The 22,162-nt window shown below is 33.9% G+C and overlaps 2 protein-coding genes and 1 long non-coding RNA gene across 5 annotated transcripts in view; 1 reads left to right on the top strand and 2 right to left on the bottom strand.

The window, feature by feature from the left end:
- Positions 1 to 821: 821 nt before the first annotated feature.
- LOC110105255 (light-harvesting complex-like protein 3 isotype 1, chloroplastic) lies at positions 822 to 5,834 on the top strand. Its single transcript, XM_020834666.2, has 3 exons — positions 822 to 1,386; positions 5,128 to 5,265; positions 5,334 to 5,834. Exons 1-3 carry the CDS (start codon positions 1,011 to 1,013, stop codon positions 5,579 to 5,581), a joined length of 762 nt encoding a protein of 253 aa, XP_020690325.1. The 5' UTR covers positions 822 to 1,010; the 3' UTR covers positions 5,582 to 5,834.
- A 1,220-nt stretch (positions 5,835 to 7,054) lies between these two features.
- LOC110105237 (B3 domain-containing protein Os12g0592300) overlaps positions 7,055 to 22,162 on the bottom strand; it is a 20,245-nt gene continuing 5,137 nt past the window's right edge. For all 3 annotated transcript variants that reach the window (XM_020834637.2, XM_028694227.1, XM_028694226.1), the window contains 3 exons: positions 13,695 to 14,178; positions 9,663 to 9,859; positions 7,055 to 7,580 (listed from right to left, as the gene is read on the bottom strand). In XM_020834637.2, the coding sequence (XP_020690296.2) occupies positions 7,314 to 7,580; positions 9,663 to 9,859; positions 13,695 to 14,178 (948 nt within the window). In that variant the 3' untranslated portion in view covers positions 7,055 to 7,313. The remainder of the gene's footprint in view (positions 7,581 to 9,662; positions 9,860 to 13,694; positions 14,179 to 22,162) is intronic.
- The window catches only part of LOC110105235, a 6,705-nt gene continuing 2,339 nt past the window's right edge, over positions 17,797 to 22,162 (bottom strand). The window contains exons 2-3 of the long non-coding RNA XR_003700493.1: positions 20,792 to 20,922; positions 17,797 to 18,394 (exon numbers count right to left, since the gene is read on the bottom strand). This is a non-coding gene — a long non-coding RNA (uncharacterized LOC110105235). The remainder of the gene's footprint in view (positions 18,395 to 20,791; positions 20,923 to 22,162) is intronic.

Genomic DNA, 22,162 nt, shown 5'->3' with positions numbered 1-22,162 from the left:
TGGTCGAGGAGAAGCTTCTTCCTTCTCTTCTTGCTTGGCCCCCCTATTGTGAAGAATGAGGGCTCTATTTATAGTTTTTATGGAGTGGCATAGCCCGTAAATAGGCGTGAGATCAGGGGCGAATAGGGAGTGGTCGAATGGACGGCCAATATTGAATCCTACGATCGTGCACCGTTTGTTGGAAATTTGAAGGTCTTAGTGATGTCGGAATTCTGTGATCTTGGGATCGTTGGACTCGTCTCATCGAGCAGTTCGATTCGAGTATAAGCTCGCCAAAATCAGAGACCGTTTGGTAACTCAAATTGTGGTTTGAATCTTCCGACAGTGCTTTGAGCCCTTGATTTGGACTCATTTGGGCTCGGATTGGGTTGATCTTGGTGTCGTTTGGTTCGTATTTCCGAGACGCTCAGTTTGACTGTAAGCTGGCTGAAATCGGAGTTCAGGTGCTTCCAAAATTAATTTTTGAAGTTTCCAACTAGCTTTTGCCTCGAGATTCGTGACCGATCAAGCTAATTTTGTGAGGACGTACAAACCAAGCATCAATATTTCTAATTAATGCTTTTGGAGTTCTTTAGGCCCATTTTTCGTCGAACCACCCTAAAAAAATATTTTTTAGAAGAATAATGAATTAAGGTAACATTTTTACAAGAATAAATAAATTACGATGATTTATCGCTAACATGAAATGAAATCCAAAAAAATGGATAGTGCTTATCTTCAAAGCCCAAACTCACACTGCTTCTAAATAGCCCATGGGCTTAAGCCCAACCCATAAGTATCCCACGCACATCACGACAAGCAGATTCAGTGACGATAACATACTTCTCATCTTCAATTGAAAGAGCTCCCATCCCCAACTCCGGTCTCGCTCTCCTTTCTTCCTCCAAGCGTCCAATTCTCTCTAAAACCCTTATCGAGGAAGCAAAAAGCATGTGACTTTCTCTTGTTCCCTTTTCTCTTCTCTATATAGTCTCTCTGTTTTGCAGGTAAAAGAACCAACTTCAACACAAATGGCTTCATCACTCTCTCCCTCTCTTCCCACAATCTTCTCCACCTTAATCTCCAAACCCAACCACCGATCTCAAACCCTACAGCTTTCCTTCTTCCCGAAGAAGCTTCCTTCTCTCTTCATGGCGAGGTCAGCGGATAATGGGACGGGAGGGGCGGCGGCCTCGGCCGTGGTAGAGGAGAAGGTGGAATCGATGAATTCTCCTGCTAAGATTGAGGAGGTGAAGGATACTGAGGAGTCTCTGAGTTCGAATGGGGTTGCGGTTGAGAATGCGGAGGTTTTGGCTTTCAAGGATCCGAGATGGGTTGGGGGGACATGGGATTTGACGCAGTTTAGTAAGGGTGGGGAGACTGATTGGGATGCGGTCATCGATGCAGGTAAGCTATTTTCCATTAGGGTTGCATTAGCTTTTATTGTTCTTTTCATCTCACGCTTTGTTGCTTTGATTTCTCGCTAGGTCACCGGTTTAGAACTATAATTGTATTTTTTGCTTCTGTCTAGGCTTCAGTTTGATGAATTTGGTTGTTTAACTTTCACTGTTTCTCAGGTTTTTGAAGTGTGATAGATCTGTTTATGAGCTATTTGGTTGCAGCTAGCTTTAGCTGATTAATGGATTTTACTGTTGTCTAGGAGTCCTTTTTCATTCATTTTGAGTGTTGCATGTGATATTTTTTATTTGACCAAAGTCTTTTTTTGCAACTTTTAATTGTCTTACCTTCGATTTAATATTTCTCGCTCATAATCCCTCCCTAATAATTTTATATATTCATTTTATTGATGAATTTTGTACCATTCGACATGATGACTTGTCTAAACTACCTAGATCATTTTATCTTTAATTGGTGCTTCTCCTACTATTTCTTTATTATAATCAGTTTTCACATTACCTTAGGAGTTTATCTCATATTCATCGTAGCGTTCTTCATTTTATCACTTACTTGGTTTGGGACGATTTTTTTACTGTTTCTTAAAACAGTTTTTTAGTACTATAAAAAGCATCACAAACGAAGCCTAAGTTTGATTATAAACTTCTTCTTAGATGCCCTACACTAGGTTCATATAGCAGTTCTTAACTGCTTATTATTCATGCAAACAAATTTGGTAATTATGCCAAATTAGCCTAGTCAAATACTAATTAATCATGAAATTTCCCTTAATCTCTTAATCTTCCCTACCACATAACACCATTCAAAAATACTTATAGTTTGCATTAGTTCTTAGTCAATAAATGTCAAATTGCATGTGATAGCCTGGTTGCATAGTTTCACTGGTCTAAACTCACTTACATACCACCAATCTCCTATCTTTTAACTGGTTCTCAACAGTTTTGAAAGATTAAAAAGATATAACATACGGAAAAACCTAGTGAAAGTAACCATCGAGACTACAGGATTAGCATAACTACAAAGCTTCAGTAATATCTAATCATACTTACAAGCAAACCGCCCCTAGGTGGTGTTGGCAGAGCAATTTTGAATGTCCTTGTATTGCAAACTGGTTTTATACTGGTTTCTCTGAATAATGATGTGGTGAGTTGCATGCAGATATTTAAACCTATGGTGGGAATATATGAAAAACCTTTATGTTTTAGAAGACCTTTCATCAAGGACAGAAGCTTGTATTTGCATGGCATCTATGTTGCACCGATTCACCTATTTATGAAGGCGTGCTGTATTGGATACATGTCGGATACGGATACACGTCGGATACGTCAAAGCCGTATCCAATTAGAATACTATTTAATTTCAAAATGACACATGTATCGGATATGCATGTTCGTTGAAAGACGAAAAAAAATCCGAAAAAATACGCGTCATATTTATTTTTGCGGTTGCAAATAAGGTTCTCTTATTTTCTAATACACAAGTGATTTACATTGATGTTAGTTTACTAGAAAATAGGATATTAGGGTATCAAATTATTTTGCATTTGTAATGCTTTGATTTTTGTTTCATGTATTAAAAAAATCATGTTATTATGGTTTGTATGTCTTCTTAAATGGAAAAAAAAAGAAGTTTAGCTTTCATGTATTATTCAGTAAACATGTCACCAAATCATGCAACAACATAATTAGTGGAATCATGCCACAAAATTCTTTGCAATGAGTTTTAACTCTTCCGTCGGCTCAATGCTTACTTTTATTTTGATATTATAAGCTACAAGGCTAGAAATGATGTTGCTTTAATTTTTTTTTTTTTGTCATTTCAAATATTAAACTTTGATTATTTTCTTTATTTTTATGTATGATTTATAAATTATAATGCCGTGTCCGTATTGTACCCGTATCCTGTATTTTTAAGAATTGACGTGTCCTGTATCTGTATCGTCTTATATCCGTGTCGCCGTATCCGTATCAGTGTAACATAGCATGGCATCCTATATATTTTTACTATAAGCTGAACTATATCAGTTTTTTATGAAGTTTATTTGCCTTTCTATATCAGGTGATTCCAGCTAATGATTCATAACTATCTTAAACTTGATTTAAAGGGGAAAGAAGATATTATCTTATAGCTTGATGTTGCATTTTTTATACTTCTGTGTGGCAAATGGCTAGGTTGCCAAACAGAACTTTTCTTGAGATAAAAGTAAACCTTGCAATGAATCGTTTCTAACCAAAAAAATGGACTGATTTCATAATTATGCTTTGGAGAAAATACTTTCAAAGATTTAGTTTTATTTTTTAGTATGGGAAAATGATATATTTCGTCGCATTTTATGCATCATTTTGCTTTTTTTTTTTTGTCTTATCTTCTTCGCAGACCGTTCTCTCTGTAAAAAAAAAAAAAATGTGTTCAGGAGGATTACATGCATGTGGTGCCCATCTGTTGATTACCTACTGCAAGCCATTATTTTTCATGAAGTGCTATACTTCTTCCACTCATGTTGACGAGAATAATAAATTATTTTGTGCGGAGTCTGAATGGTAAAAAATCATCTGGATGTGAGTGTACACAGTGTGTACAAACATTGTGTACACTTACATCCGGACAGTTCTTTACCGTACGGACTCTGCACGGAATAATTTCTCCATGTTGACACCCACCCACATCATACTTAAAAGTTGGTTTACTTTCTTATTTACATGTACCATAACATACTAAATAAGAAAATCTCTTAAAAAAATATGCCAGACACTTTTTGGCTGTTGAGCAATGTGAGCTTGAAAAACATTATTCTTGCATAAAGCCTATGAGAATTCATGTGGGTTCTCAGGCACCATATGTGCGTGAATGTAAGATTTTCATTGCTTTGAAGTTTAGGAACTGAAATTGCACTCATCTTTCCATAGAAATTTTCATTTTTAATCAAAATTTAACGGTCGAATAGATCACCATGGTATTTTTATGAAGATGCTAGTGATCCCCACTTGTGACGTATTCAGCTTGGTCGAATGCAGCCAAAACAGCATTACCCATCATTTATATGAGTTCCTAAATATGGCTTCATTGGTAGAAAATATAGCATCAAGAAGTGGAAACAGATTACAAAATCTGGGCTAATGATGTACTACATAAATAGACAAAATTATATTATTGATTTGTATGTTTTGATTTGTGTAATGGCAATCTAATGCTAAAAGTAAAACATTTTATTCATATCAGTCAAAAAGATACAACTTGGCAGTTGTAAAATGCTTTTCAAGAAACATATTTGCACATATATCTGATAGACCGGCAAGACCGGCCCAAGGAGGGCCACTTGAAGAGGAGGGGGCGACAGGTTTTGATTTAGGGAGGAGCTGTTTAGTAAATCAGAGTTGTATTTGTATGCTTTAAATAGATGAGATTGTCTAGAGTTAGGATTATCTTGATATTTGCTGAATTTTGGAGAGTTCCCAGGGTTTGTTTAGGCTCTCCTTGGGCTGGCTAGAGATTGGGAGAGACGGATCATCCTCTCCAATTTTGAGGATCCATTGTATCTTGTTCATTTTCTTTCATCTTTTATCAATTAAAAAGACAAATTCTTCTCCAATCTGTTTTTTGTAAGTGCTGAAATTCAAATTCAGTAAGGAAAACTCTTATTCCTACAAACGTTTCCTATCAATATCACAGGCAGTCAGGTATAAATTTAATGGTCATCTAACTTCTCCATCACCATCATTTATCTTTCCTCAGAGGCTAGGAGAAGGAAATGGCTTGAAGACAATCCCGAGGCTTCGAGCACCGACGACCCTGTAGTTTTTGATACTTCCATCGTGCCCTGGTGGGCATGGGTCAAAAGATATCACCTTCCCGAAGCCGAACTACTAAATGGTCAGTTTTCAAATTTCTCTCTCACATTCACCAAAATCAAACACTATTTATAATCAAAGTCTACACAGGCCGTGCTGCTATGATTGGATTCTTCATGGCCTACTTTGTGGATAGCCTTACCGGCGTCGGCCTTGTTGATCAGATGGGCAACTTCTTCTGCAAAATCCTTCTATTAATTTCTGTAGGTGGAGTAATGCTTATAAGAAAGAATGAAGATATTGAGAAGTTGAAGAAGCTCATTGAGGAGACAACCTTTTATGACAAGCAATGGCAAGCTACTTGGCAGGAGGATTATAAGAGTGATTCCAAGAATTAGAAGCTCTACCATGGGAAATGGCATTAATGGTCTGTTTGATGAAAGGATGATTGTAGGTCTACAGAACTCTAATTTGATATTTCTTCTGGTTTTTTTTTTTTTTTTTCATGTTGGCATGTTATTTATTATGATTGTTTGTTTTATAATGTGTTAGTAAGGGTATTTTAGACATTATACCATCTAGCCTCTCTATGTATATGAGAGATTGGGTTTAGAATGAAAGGAATTAATTATGTTGGTTAATATCAGCTTTCCTGCATGTTCTATAATGAACAACAACATCATCATCTCCCATTATGTGGGGTCGGTTACATGAATTCTTTTTCGCCATTGTGTTCTATTAAAAGTCAAATTCTCATTTAAATCTAATAAAGAAAGATCATTTCTAATATTTTCTAACCAATTCTTTTTAGGTTTATCTTAACCTTTTTTAATATAAGTCAAATTTAATATCTCAACATTCATAACCGGGTCATCAGAAGGCCTCCGTTTAATGTGACCAAACCATTAAGGCTACTTTCTCTAATCTTATCTTCCATTGGAGCTACTCCAAACTTTTCACGTAAATGCTCATTTTGTATTCTATCTCTAAGGGTAAAACCACTCATCCACCTATAAGCATCCTCATCTCTGCAACACTTAGTATTATGCCAAAAAAAATAAAAAGTTCTAATAAGGATAGCTCTAATTTGGTTCATCCTGCTATGCCTCAGCCCTTTTGCTGTCACCTTAAACCTTAAGGAGTGACGGCAACATTAGAAATTGATCAACACGAGTGAACTATGCTTAGAGCTTCGTCAAACCGCACCGCATCTGGGGGGACACCTATCCGGTGCTGGAAGGTTGGAAGGAGAAGTGTGATAAGCTTTGAATGAAAGCCCTGGTAAATAGTGGCAGTTATTTGGAGGCTTGGTAGGCATAATAGGAGTGTTTTTTTTTTTTAGGCATAATAGGAGTTATGTTGCCTTGAGGGGCTGCGTGGAGGCAGTTATTTTGATGTCAGCTGATGTACAGAGGCACGTATTGGCAATAGTGCAAGGGCATTTCATTTCCAGATAGAAGGATTCAATCCAGCCTCAGGTTCCCCTACGGCAAAGAAGATTTGATTGAGTGTCGAGGAGCAAAAGAATTTAATCCGAAATGTATTGCAGCGATGACAATATGATTATGGCACAAGATAAGAGCATTTAGTCAGATACTAACTAAATATTATGTTGTACTGTTATGTTTGTTGAATTATATTTAGGGATAGCTTCCTCAATTTTCTCCATGAAAAAGTTCTGATTGGGAAGTTCAAAAAGATCAGAGAATCGTTATATTTCTAATCAATCCAATTAAAAAGAAGAGCTAGTTTCATAATTATGTTGTTACCATGTTAAGAATGCTGTCATGTCATGAGAAAATTCTGATGGTTCATATTTCCTTCTTCCAATCAAATAATGAAAATCGCTGCTAAATTGTTGTTCTTAGGAATGAAAGGTAAACTAATATCATTTATATCACAGAAACTGAGAAAAGATATTGCAGTCTTCTTACATCAAGGTGAAAAAATCACACCATTTTAGCATGATCATGCACTTTGCTTCTATGCACATCACAAATCTCAAAAAGGATACTGCAACATAAGTCCAAAACAATATGATATTCAGGAAAATGCAAACAGATCAAAGTTTCTACTGAACTGAAAGCATATGAGATCAGCTATTTGGTCAAGTAAATTGGGCCATGTAAGTTAGTCATCAACACGCACTATATGAACATCAAAGACCTTTACCCTTTTAGAAGCTTCTGAGAGCACAAATATGCATCCATCCCCTCTACACAACTCATTATCTTGCACAAACTTACGCCATCCCTCTCCAGAAATTCCTGTCACCGAGTGTCCGTTGGAAGCTGATTTAAGCTTATACATTGCTGACCACATCTTATTATGATACCGGAGAAATATTTTTTGTGGTGTAAGATGGAGATGTTTTACTGCAAAGTCACAAGGAAATGTCTGCACATTATAAAACAAAGATGAATGAGCATTCAAGCATCTCATCGCTAATTTGCAATAAAAATGCCTTCAGATGTTTTATTAGTATGACTTGCAGAAGAAAATGAAAATGCAATAGTTAGAGTTACAGATGGCGCACTTTTTTAAAAATAGGATGATGATGAAGAAATGGTTCCTTTTAAACAGTAATATGAATTAAGGCTTCGCTTTAGACGGCTTTTTTACTGCTTCTTAAAGTAATTTTTTAATACAAAAATTTAAATTTTTATACTACAAAGCTGCTTTAAGAAGTCGTAAGAAAAGCTGTCCCAAACAAAACCTAAGAGTTTAAGGCGAGTAATCTATACTAATTGAGGGAATTGATGGATAGGCAAAATATAAATTATTTTCTTTCCTGTCAAGATTGCATTTGTAATGTGATGTGATCCAGTGAAGTCTAGAACACTGAGGTTTAGTTGCTTAAACCTCACGAGTTATGCAGAACACATAATAAAATTTAGGACAAAGTGTTTAATTTTTTAGCAGTTAAGAGGCCTTCAAGAATGGTGTAACATCTGTAGCTTCAGATTTCGGAAAAGAACTCTATTATATGGTGAAGGAGAAAACTACGTGCAGTGGCGTCCACAACATACAACAATACACTAGACATGATACATAAGTTAGGTGAAGCAGCCTACAAGAACAATATCAAGCCTTTATCCTACTACGTGGGGTCGGCTACATGAATCATTTTTCTCCATTGTGTCATGTTAAGAATCAAATTCTCATTTAAATCTAATAAAGAAATATCATTTCTAATATTTATAACCAAATCTTTTTAGGTTTACCTCTACCTTTCTTAAATAAGTCAAATCTAATACATCTACTCTCCTAACTGGGTCATTGAAAGGCCGCCATTTTATATGACCAAACCATCTTAAGACGACTCTCTCCAATCTTATCTTCCACTAGAGTGTTAGACCGGTCCCCTAGCCGGCCCAATCCATTGGGCCGGCTCAGTTAGTTTACGGGAGAAGGAAGCCGGCGGAAACAACAGGGAGCCGAAAACAGCAGGGAGGAAATAGGGTGGGGTCCACTTGTTTTTCAAATTGAATCTTGGAGCCAAAAGGAGTGGAAGCAAGGGCAATTAGGTCCTTTTATGTTATTTTTGAATTGTATGCATTAAGTAGAGAGAAAAGGATAGATTAGGGGATGTCATATTTTTGGTGAGAGTTTTCTTGTTCTTATTTGGGGGCTAGGGCTCTAGATCGAATTCTAGAGATTGGGAGAGTGCGATCCTCCTCTCAAATAGAGGATCCTTGTATCTTTGCTATTTTCCTTGCATCTACTAGTAAAATACAAGTCTTTTCTCAAGTTTTCTCGCAGATTTTCCTGGATTTCCCTCTGTTTTTTGCTGTTTTCCTGCTGTCAAAAGCAGTTTGCTTGGAGATTTGCTGTAAAAGTAAATAGGAAATACTTGAAATTATTTATTTAATGTTTTTATTGAGCTGGAGCTGAAATTGAACTTTAATCAAGCCAAATATAATATGAGTGCCACGTATTCAAAGCCAAAGCCTCGTCATCTAACCTAAATGAACACATAATATACATGAGAAATTAACACATTTCATAGAAAAAAAAATTAACACATAGCAATCAGTATGTTCTTCATGTTTGGTAAACTAATAGCTTTATCAAACTCTTAGCAAACTTCTAATGAACATAAACAAAAAAAAAAAGGATAATGTTCAATCATATTCAATTAGATACCAAGCTTCTTAAATTATATTCAAATTTGTTCAATTAGCCCAATAAATGAACATAAATAAGCTTTGGTGAAACGAGTATTGAGCTGTCCTATAATGCGTTGGAAAAAGACAAAAAAATAAACTTTAAAATGTATCTGCCAGAGACATTCAAAACTTTCAAGAAGAAATAAACTACTGTAGCATACAATATAAATTATTCATGAATTGCATGCAATGGGCCAAATAAAGACGTGCGAGAATGATTAAATTTGAAACACATGGCTAAAAAAATGGACTCAAAATTTGTAAAAATTCTACTAGTCTGCCAAGATCAGGAACATCTATTTCATCTTACCATAAAAAAATGGGATCCACTGAAATGGGAAGGCAATAAAAACTTCGTGAAATAAGGAGTTTCTGCACGGATTGCCTTTGTACCACGCAAGTATCTCACTTCTGCTTTCAACTTCAAGCCCGTTGTCTGTCTCTCTTGCGTATTAACAGAATCATGTTTAGCTGAGTGTTCTACTTTTTTTGACTGAATATCATGTTCTGAAATTTTAAACCAACTCAGTCTAAAGTAATTGCAAACATTTTTATATGGAACCAAAGAGATTAGCAATGAACACATTAATAGGAAAAAATCTGTGTTAGGATATACTTTGTCATAGATTTCACAAATTTATATTTTGATTGCAAAATTATTACATGTATTGGAAAATTTTTTGTTTCACATTCTATGTAATTGTTACATCTAATATCTTGATACAGCAAATACATTCATTATTTTTGAATTTTTTGCAAATTGAAATCATGTGATTTCATGTCATTTAAATCTAATAGAAAAATCACTTGCAAAATTTTGAGTCCGTCATAATGAGAATTAGGTAGGATACCCTGATCAATTTGAAGAATGTATATTGCTCCCAAAGATGAAATGCATTGTAATAGTTATACTGAACGCATCCAGAATAAATTGTAAACTTTTCATTAAATTAAGATCTGTGGCTGAAGCAGGACATGAAGGAAAACTCACCATAATTAGTTTTCATTGGGTGCAGATGATCTAGTACTAAACCCTCTGATTGTAAAATTATTATAGTCTTTTGATTGTAAAATTATTATATGTATCTAAAAAAATTTTGTTTCACATTCTATGTAATTGTTACACATGGACGGATGTGGGTGAAGAAGCTAGTCCATGAAATTAAAATTAGAATAGAAACTTGGAATATAGGTTCCCTTACAAGCAAATTAATAAAATTAATATATATTATGATTTATAGGAAGATAAATATTTTATGCATTCAGAAAACTAAAGGAGTTGCAGAGAATGCTAAGGAGATTGATAGTTAGGATTTAAACTATGATATTCTGATAGGAGTCGTACTAGAAATTATATAAGTGTGATTATAGATAAGAGTTTGAAAGATAATATTATAAATATTAATAGAAATGGAGATAAAATTATAACTTTAAAGATTGTTATTTATACTAAGATTATTAATATTATAAGCACTTATGCTCATCAAGTAGGTTTGGATATGTGTTCAAAATTAAAATTTTGGAACGATCTAAAAAAATTAATACAAAAATACCTCTCGAAAAAAGAGTTTTTATTGAAGAAGATTTAAATAGACATGTTGGTATAAAGCTAGATAATTTTAAAAGCATTCATGGTGGCTATGGCTTTAGAGTGACTAATGAAGGTGGTAAAGCCATATTAAAATTTTTCTTAATTTATGATTTGTAATTGCTAATACTTTATTTACGAAAATAGATGAGCATCTTATCACTTATTAGAATGGATATAGTAAAACTCAGATTGATTATTTTCTTTTAAGAAAAATATATCGTTTAGATTGCAAAGATTGTAAAATTATTCCGAGTAAAAGTTTATGTACTCAACATCACTTATTAGTTTTAAACTTTAAGATTAAGGGGAAGAAAATAAAAAATAAAATAAATCATTGTTCAAGGATTAGATGGGAGCATTTAAAGAATATTAACAAAAATATTTTTGAGAATAAAATTATAGATCTTGAGATTTCCCTATGAATGACGAAGCTAATGTTATGTGACAAAAAAGTAGCTAGTGATATTAATAATGTTGCAAAAAATATGCTTGGAGTATCAAAGAAAAAAAGCTACTAATAATAAAAATAGTTTGTGGTGCAATCAAAATATGCAACAAAAAATAAAAAATAAGAAAATTTGTTATAAAAATTAGTTTAGCTGTAAAAATTATGATAATTGAAAAATATACAAATAGGCACATAAAGAGTCTAAGAAAGCAATTTGCAATGCAAATATTTTAGCTTTTAATAATTTATATAATATATTAGATACTAAGGAGGATAATATATATATATAATTAGCTAAATAAAGAGATAGTAGTAAAGATTTAGTTAACTGAAGTGTATTAAGGATGAAGATCAAAAAGTGTTTTTATTAGAAGAGGAAATTCAACAAAGGCGGATGAGATATTTAGTTAAACTTTTTAATGAAGATTATAAGAATGCAATTGACTTTAATGACCTTAGCACCCTAAATGAAATAAAGATTTTTATTTTAATTGGCGTATTAGTAAAATCGAAGTTAAAGAGGCTTTAAATAAAAAAGAAGTGTGGACAAGCTGTATGACCTTATGATATTCCAATAGAGGTGTAGAAATGCTTAGGAGATGAAGGAATTTCTTGGCTTACTAAACTTTTTAATATTAATTTGAAGACTTAAAGATGCTAAATGAGTGGAGAATGAGCGTGTTGATTCATACTTTTAATAATAAAGGTGATGCACAAGATTGTGTGAATTATAAAGGAATTAAGTTAATGTGTTATACTTTAAAACTATGGGAAAGAGTTATGGAGCATGGGTTGTGACGTGAAACTAATGTTTATCAAAATCAATTTGGATTCATGTCCGGTAGGTCTACTATGGAAGCTATACATTTACTAAGAGGTTTGATGGAGAAGTATGGAGAGAATAGAGAGGATCTACATATGATTTTTATTGATTTAGAGAGAGCATATGATAAAGTTCCAAGTGAAGTGCTATAGAGAGTTCTACATAAGAAAATGGTTGATAATGCTTGTATTCAAGTTATTAAGAATGTGTATGCAGGAATTGTTGCCTGTGTTCAAACACAAGGTGGTTTCACCAAGTATTTTCTTATTTCAGTTGGATTACATCAAGGATCAACCTTAACCCCATATCTTTTTGCTTTAGTCATGGATGTTCTCACTAGACATTTGCAAGAGGTTATATCCTGGTGTACGCTTTTGCTGATGATATTTTTCTTGTTGATAAGACTAGAGAGGGAGTTGAATGAAAACTTGATTTATAGAGGTCAACCTTAGAGTCTAAAGGCTTTCGTGTGAGTATATCTAAAACTGAATATATGGAGTGTAATTTTAGTAATATTAGATCTAGTGGGGGGATTGTGACTTTGGGCAATCAAGTTATTAATAAGAGTACACGTTTTAAATAACTTGGGTCTATTGTTCAGAGTGATGGTGCAATAGATGGGGATATTATTGGTAGAGTTGGATCGTTGAAGTGGAGAAATGCATCGGGCCTGTTGTGTGATAGAAACATCCCTCTCAAACTTAAGGGAAAATTCTATGAGATGGTAGTAAGACCTACAATGCTTTATGATGCAGAATGTTGGCCATTAAAAGAGAAGCATAATATTAAGTTAAGTGTTACAGAGATGACGATGCTTAGGTGGATGAGTGACTTTACTCTTAGAGACAGGATACGAAATGAGCATATATGTGAAAAGGTTGGAGTAGCTCTAGTGGAAGATAAGATTAGAGAGAGTCGCCTTAGATGGTTTGGTCACATAAAATGGTGGCCTTCCGATGACCCGGTTAGGAAAGTAGATACATTAGATTTGAGTTATGTTAAGAAAGATGGAGGTAGACCTAAAAAGACTTGATTAAAAAATATTAGAATTGACATTTCTTTAATAGATTTAGATTAGAATTTAACTCTTAACCGGACACAATGGAGAAAAAAGATTCATGTAGCCGACCCCACCTAGTGGGATAAATGCTTGTTATTGTTGTTATTGTATTCTATGTAATTGTTACATGATTACGTCTAATGTCTTGATATAACAAATACCTTCATTATTTTTAAATTTCCTGCAAATTGAAATCATGTGATTTCATGTCATTTAAATATAATAGAAAAATCACATGTCAAATTTGTGAGCGCATCCTAATGAAATTAGGTAGGGCATCCTAATCCAATTTGAAGATTATATAATGCTTTCAAAGATGAAATGCTTTGTAATAGTTATTCTGAACACATCCATAATAAACAGTAAACTTTACATTAAATTAAGAAGTGTATCTAAAGCAGGACATGAAGGATAGCTCACCACAATTAGTTTTGTCATTGGGTGCACATGATCTAGTACTAAACCTTCTGCGACCAAATTTTCCTTTGAATGAAGAGCTTTTTTCATCATCTGAAACCACTTGCAGGGATGAATTATCATCACTAGGAAATCGTGGAGAAGAAAATTTTAAAACATCAGGGAGTTGCCTTTCGTGTTTTTCCTCTGCCTGACATTCTTTTGTAGGGATAGGATTCATGATTCTAACGAAGTACGCAGCTTCTCTCTCACAACCGCTTCTGTCAAATATTAGAACACTAAAACGTGAACTCCCACAATATTCAAAAACCAAGCAGTCACCTTCTTCAACATGATGTGCTTCAACAAATTCCTTCCAGCCCTCTTTAAGATATACATGGCCTGCTAGCTGCGATAATCTGACCAGCCAACAGTTGCCACTTGGACCCTCTAAAGTGATCACTTCAGCCAATTTTTTAAAATCCATCATCAGATTCACTGGAAAAGTCTACCACAATAGTATTGAAATTATTGTTTGTGTAAAAGAAAATAAATTAGGAAAAGCATTCAAGTATAAATATATAATTACATGCATAAACAAACAAGAAGATAAGAGCGAACTCCCAAAAAGATTGATTTCAGTGCAAGTTCCAAGCTTATTATCTTATTCTTAATCACCATTATCATTATAATCAACAGCTGGCTAAGCACACCACGTTCAAGCAAGGTTTGGGTTGCCTTTTAGACACTAATTAAAGCTTAAGCACGGTCTGACTTAAAATAAACTATTTGCTGGATCCTTTCTTTTTAAAAAAAAAAAAAACAAGTAGGCCAATATGATAGAAATTTTTTGCATTCCCTCGAGTGAACTGTTGTGAAGAAACCTGTTCGACTTGTCGCTTGGAAGGAAGAACTAAAGTAGAGTATAAGAGTTCAGGAATGAGGTAGAGAAATAAAGTAGAGAATACAAGTTCAGAAGGAGAGAGAAAGATATAATCTAGCTCCAAGATTTTGGAGCTAGATTTCTTGTGCCCGCACTTGACACAAGACCCCTATTTATAAGCAAGAGCTAAAATCAACGTTACGTAACAAGTAATGCAAGAGTGAACCATAAGGGTAGTCAAACAATTTGTTCTAACTAACTGATTGTATGACCTTTTAGAAGGCAATTCTTCTTAAATAAGTTCTCTTGCTATGAGATGTATAATTAACTATAAGGACTTGCGCCTATAGGAAACCTGAACTCAAATCATAAAGTCCTCGTAAAATGAGGGCGAAATCTCTGAGTAATATCTTATTCAAAACACCGTCTACCTTCTGAAAATTAGCCTCAGAACCTAAACATTGAAACTCTCCACGATGATCCAGAAGAAAGAAAGGGGCAACAGAGAGTCCGGGGCGTGAATTTTCGAAGCGCACATACAACAATTGAATTAAGAGGAACAAATAAGAAGATATTTTATCTTTTTAATCAAAATTTAACGGTCGAATAGATCACCATGGTATTTTTATGAAGATGCTAGTGATCCCCACTTGTGACGTATTCAGCTTGGTCGAATGCAGCCAAAACAGCATTACCCATCATTTATATGAGTTCCTAAATATGGCTTCATTGGTAGAAAATATAGCATCAAGAAGTGGAAACAGATTACAAAATCTGGGCTAATGATGTACTACATAAATAGACAAAATTATATTATTGATTTGTATGTTTTGATTTGTGTAATGGCAATCTAATGCTAAAAGTAAAACATTTTATTCATATCAGTCAAAAAGATACAACTTGGCAGTTGTAAAATGCTTTTCAAGAAACATATTTGCACATATATCTGATAGACCGGCAAGACCGGCCCAAGGAGGGCCACTTGAAGAGGAGGGGGCGACAGGTTTTGATTTAGGGAGGAGCTGTTTAGTAAATCAGAGTTGTATTTGTATGCTTTAAATAGATGAGATTGTCTAGAGTTAGGATTATCTTGATATTTGCTGAATTTTGGAGAGTTCCCAGGGTTTGTTTAGGCTCTCCTTGGGCTGGCTAGAGATTGGGAGAGACGGATCATCCTCTCCAATTTTGAGGATCCATTGTATCTTGTTCATTTTCTTTCATCTTTTATCAATTAAAAAGACAAATTCTTCTCCAATCTGTTTTTTGTAAGTGCTGAAATTCAAATTCAGTAAGGAAAACTCTTATTCCTACAAACGTTTCCTATCAATATCACAGGCAGTCAGGTATAAATTTAATGGTCATCTAACTTCTCCATCACCATCATTTATCTTTCCTCAGAGGCTAGGAGAAGGAAATGGCTTGAAGACAATCCCGAGGCTTCGAGCACCGACGACCCTGTAGTTTTTGATACTTCCATCGTGCCCTGGTGGGCATGGGTCAAAAGATATCACCTTCCCGAAGCCGAACTACTAAATGGTCAGTTTTCAAATTTCTCTCTCACATTCACCAAAATCAAACACTATTTATAATCAAAGTCTACACAGGCCGTGCTGCTATGATTGGATTCTTCATGGCCTACTTTGTGGATAGCCTTACCGGCGTCGGCCTTGTTGATCAGATGGGCAACTTCTTCTGCAAAATCCTTCTATTAATTTCTGTCGGTGGAGTAATGCTTATAAGAAAGAATGAAGATATTGAGAAGTTGAAGAAGCTCATTGAGGAGACAACCTTTTATGACAAGCAATGGCAAGCTACTTGGCAGGAGGATTATAAGAGTGATTCCAAGAATTAGAAGCTCTACCATGGGAAATGGCATTAATGGCCTGTTTGATGAAAGAATGATTGTAGGTCTACAGAACTCTAATTTGATATTTCTTCTGGTTTTTTTTTTTTTTTTTCATGTTGGCATGTTATTTATTATGATTGTTTGTTTTATAATGCGTTAGTAAGGGTATTTTAGACATTATACCATCTAGCCTCTCTATGTATATGAGAGATTGGGTTTAGAATGAAAGGAATTAATTATGTTGATTAATATCAGCTTTCCTGCATGTTCTATAATGAACAACAACAACATCATCAAGCCTTTGTCCCATTATGTGGGGCCGGTTACATGAATACTTTTTCGCCATTGTGTGCTAGTAAAAGTCAAATTCTCATTTAAATCTAATAAAGAAAGATCATTTCTAATATTTTCTAACCAATTCTTTCTAGGTTTGCCTTTACCTTTTTTAACATAAGTCAAATCTAATATCTCAACTTTCATAACCGTAACCGGGTCATTGGAAGGCCTCCGTTTAATGTGACCAAACCATTAAGGCTACTTTCTCTAATCTTATCTTCCATTGGAGCTACTCCAAACTTTTCACGTAAATGTTCATTTCATCTCCTATCTCTAAGGGTAAAGTCACTCATCCACCTAAGCATCCTCATCTTTGCAACACTTAACTTAGTATTATGCAAAAAAAAAAAAATCTGTGTTAGGAGTTAGGATTGCTCCAATGTTGTTCATCTCCTAGCTCATGAATCTGTTGCATTTTCCTGATTATTTTTATGACTTTCTTCTCAAATTTTGCAGTCACATGGAGCATCTATCTTCTTTTCCACTCTTTTGGGAGATAAAATTGAGTCACAATCAATATTTTTAAATTTATGTTAGGATCGTTATATTATAAATTGTAATTGATTAATCATAATAAGAGCTATTTAGGCCAAACTTTAGTACCCAAAACTTTTCCATTGTACAGTGTTAATAGAATTGAGTCTTGAATTGAATATCTTGCTAGGGAATTGACATGCAACCAGCAAGTTCTCGAAAGGATTAGCTCTAATTTGTATTGCAGTAATGACAATATGATTATGGCACAAGATAAGAACACTTAGTCAATACTATCTAAATATTATGTTGTACAGTTATGTTTGTTTAGGGTTTCTCCATGAAAAGTCATGAGCATGACATTCTTTTGGCTTAGTCAATAAAAAATGAGAGGCTGAATCAATTAAATATGCAGCTCACTTGAGCATCAACTCCCATCATAAAATCATGAACTCAAGGCCTAACTAAGCAAATCAATTTCAAATAATTTTGCAGATTGCAGTCAAAAAGTTCTGATTGGGAAGTTCAAAAAGATCAGAGAATGCTGTCATGAGAAAATTCTGTTGGTTCATATTTCCTTCTTCCAATCAAATAATGAAAATCGCTGCTAAATTGTTGTTCTTAGAAATGAAAGGTACACTAAAATCATTTATATCACAGAAAAGATATTGCAGTTTTCTTACATCAAGGTGAAAAAATCACACCATTTTAGCATGATCATGCACTTTGCTTATTTGCACATCACCAAGCTCAAAAAGGATATGCTAAACAAACCTAAAGCACAGTTCATGACTTACATACTGCAATATGAAGTCCAAAACAATATGATATTCAGGAAAATGCAAACAGATCAAAGTTTCTACTGAACTGAAAGCATATGAGATCAGCTATTTGGTCAAGTAAATTAGGCCATGTAAGTTAGTCATCAACACGCACTATATGAACATCAAAGACCTTTACCCTTTTAGAAGCTTCTGAGAGCACAAATATGCATCCATCCCCTCTACACAACTCATTATCTTGCACAAACTTACGCCATCCCTCTCCATAAAGTCCTGTCACCGAGTGTCCGTTGGAAACTGATTTAAACTTATACATTGCTGACCACATCTTATTATGATACCGGAGAAATATTTTTTGTGGTGTAAGATGGAGATGTTTTACTGCAAAGTCACAAGGAAATGTCTGCACATTATAAAACAAAGATGAATGAGCATTCAAGCATTTTGTCGCTAATTTGCAATTCCAATGCCTTGTACTGATTGAGATGTTTTATTAGTATGACTTGCAGAAGAACATGAAAATGCATTAGTTAGAGTTACAGATGGCACACTTTTGGGAAATTTACATACATACCACTTTATTTCATGCTATTTACATATCTAACACCCAAAATATTAATATTACATGCATATCACCCATATACAATTTTAATATCAAATGTATCACTCCTATAATTCATTTATATCATTCATACCATCCTATAAATTTTAATATTTCATTCCATGCACCCAAATTTGTTTTATGGGTATATAATATTAATATTTTGGGGATTAGATATGTAAATAGTATAAAAAAAAGTGGTATGTATGTAAATCCCCCACCTTTAAACAGTAATATGCATTAAGAGTTTAAGGCGAGTAATCTATACTAATTGAGGGAATTGATGGATATGCAAAATATAAATCATTTTCTTTCCTGTCACGATTGCGTTTGTAATGTGATGTGATCCAGTGAAAGTCTAGAACACTGAGGTTTAGTTGCTCTAACCCTCAAGAGTAATGCAGAACACATAATAAACTTGAGGACAAACTGTTTAATTTTTTAGCAGTTAAGAGGTCTTCAAGAATGGTGTAACATCTGTAGCTTCAGAGTTCGGAAAACTACTCCATTCTATGGTGAAGGAGAAAACTACATGCAGTGGCATCCACAACATACAACAATACACAAGACATGCAATACATAAGTTAGGTGAAGCAGCCTATAAGAACAACAATAAGCTTTTATCCTACTACGTGAGGGGTCAGCTACATGAATCATTTTTCTCTATTGTGTCATGTTAAGAATCAAATTCTCATTTAAATCTTATAAAGAAAGGTCAATTCTAATATTTTCTAACCAAATCTTCTTAGGTTTACCTCTACCTTTCTTAAATAAGTTAAATCTAATATATCTACTCTTCTAACTGGGTCATCGGAAGGCCGCCGTTTAATGTGAACAAACCATCTGAGCGACTCTCTCTAATCTTTATCTTTCACTAGAGCTACTCCGACCTTTTCTTATTTATTTAATGTTTTTATTGAGCTTTAATCAAGCCAAATATAATATGAGTGCCACGTATTCAAAGCCAAAGCCTCGTCATCTAACCTAAATGAAAATATACATGAGAAATTAACACATTTCATTGAAAAAAAAAAATTAACACATAGCAATCAGTATGTTCTTCATGTTTGGTATACTAATAGCTTTATCAAACTCTTAGCAACCTTCTAATGAACATAAACAAAAAAAAAAAGGATAATGTTCAATCATATTCAATTAGATACCAAGCTTCTTAAATTATATTCAAATTTGCAATTAGCCCAATATATGAACATAAAAAAGCTTTGGTGAAACGAGTATTGAGCTGTCCTATGTTAGGGGCTACAAAAATGGCCATTCAAGGGCATAGTAAGGGAGATATCTTGGTCTTGAGTAGGAATGATTTCTGGATGAAACCATGTGAGTTTTAATTCTTATTTGAAGTGATTTGAAGAACACCAGGTGTGTTGCCGGTGGAATGCACCGTCCCAGTGATTTCAAAAATCTTAGGAGCGATGCTGATGAAACTCTACATAGAATTATTCCAGCTGCTTAATTTTAATATTTTTCTCTTCGTTTTCATAAATCAATGCATATTTTGCATAGAAATCTAAACCTTCTAGAGATGATCTCAAAGCTCGACTTAGGGAGTCTCTAGCCGAACTCCAAACGACTGTAAAGCGTAACTGGTTTGCTCCATTCGAACGGCAAAGAAATCGCTAATCGATGGAGGGTGAATAGGGTAACGCCAATATTGACATTGCACTGTTCACCTACGCGAATTTTCTGTCTCAACCGGATTTGCCGAAGAAATGCGCGAAGAGGAGAAGATGGTTACCTTTGCAGAAGCGTGCAAAATGGAGTTCGATTGGAGATGAATCACGACATTTTTGAGTTTCACTGCATTTTGGAGTGAAAAGTGGGATTTTCGATTGGAGATGCCCTTAGCCGCAATATTTTGTGCAAATTCTTTTCCCATGCTGTTATTTCTATGATAATATTTAAAACATTTTCCAACTGCTAACCTAGGTACTGATATAATGTGTTGGAAAAAGACAAAAAAAATAAACTTAGCAATATTTCTGCCAGAGATATTCAAAACTTTCAAGCAGAAATACACTACTGTAGCATACAATATAAATTATTCATGAATTGCATGCAATGGGCCAAATTAAGACGTGCGAGAATGACTATATTTGAAACACTTGGCTAAAAAAAGGGCTCGAAATTTGTAAAAATTCTGCCAATCTGCTAAGATCAGGAACATCTATTTCATCTTACCATAAAAGAATTGGTTCCACTGAAATGGGAAGGCAATAAAAACTTCGTGAAATAAGGAGTTTCTGCACGGATTGCCATTGTACTACGCAAGTATCTCACTTTTGCTTTCAACTTCAAGCCGGTCTGTCTCTCTTGCATATTAACAGAACCATGTTTAGCTGAATGTTCTACTTTTTTCGACTGAATAGCATGTTCTGAAATTTTAAACCAACTCAGTCTAAAGTAATAGCAAACGTTTTTATATGGAACCAAAGAAATTAGCAATGAGCACATTAATAGGAAAAAAATCTGTGTTAGGATATACTTTGTCATAGATTTCACAAATTTATATTTTGATTGTAATTTGTGTTAGGAAAATTTTTTGTTTCACATTCTATGTAATTGTTACATCTAATATCTTGATACAGCAAACAAGTTCATTATTTTTGATTTTTTTGCAAATTGAAATCATGTGATTTCATGTCATTTAAATCTAATAGAAAAATCACTTGTCAAAATTTTGAGCCCGTCATAATGAGAATTAGGTAGGATACGCTGATCAATTTGAAGAATGTATAATGCTCCCAAAGATGAAATGCATTGTAATAGTTATACTAAACGCATCCAGAATAAATAGTAAACTTTTCATTAAATTAAGATCTGTGGCTGAAGCAGGACATGAAGGAAAACTCACCATAATTAGTTTTCATTGGTTGCAGATGATCTAGTACTAAACTCTCTGATTGTAAAATTATTATAGTCTTTTGATTGTAAAATTATTATATGTATCTAAAAAATTTTTGTTTCACATTCTATGTAATTGTTACATATGGACGGATGTGAGTAAAGAAGCTAGTCCATGAAACTAAAACTAGGATAGAAATTTGGAATATAGGTTCTCTTACAAGCAAATTAATGGAATTAATATATATTATGATCTATAGGAAGAAAAATATTTTATGCATTTAGGAAACTGAATGGGTTGCAAAAAACGCTAAGGAGATTAATTGTTTAGGATTTAAACTATGATATTCTGATAGGAGTCGTACTAGAAATGATATATGTGTGGTTGTAGATAAGAGTTTGAAGGATAATATTATAAATATTAATAAAAATAGAGATAAAATTATAACTTTAAAGATTGTTGTTTATACTAAGATTATTAATATTATAAGCGCTTATGCTCCTCAAGTAGATTTGGATATGTGTTCAAAATTAAAATTTTGAAATGATATAAAAAAAATTAATACAAAAATACCTCTCGAAAAAAAAAGTTTATTGAAAGAGATTTAAATAGACATGTTGGTATAAAGGTAGATAATTTTAAAAGCATTCATGGTGGCTATGGCTTTAGAGTGACTAATGAAGGTGGTAAAGCATATTAAAATTTTT

The sequence above is a fragment of the Dendrobium catenatum genome, unplaced genomic scaffold (assembly GCF_001605985.2).
Source record: "Dendrobium catenatum unplaced genomic scaffold, ASM160598v2 fragScaff_scaffold_414, whole genome shotgun sequence".
Lineage (NCBI taxonomy): Eukaryota > Viridiplantae > Streptophyta > Magnoliopsida > Asparagales > Orchidaceae > Dendrobium > Dendrobium catenatum.
This window is presented reverse-complemented; position numbering and strand designations above follow the sequence as displayed.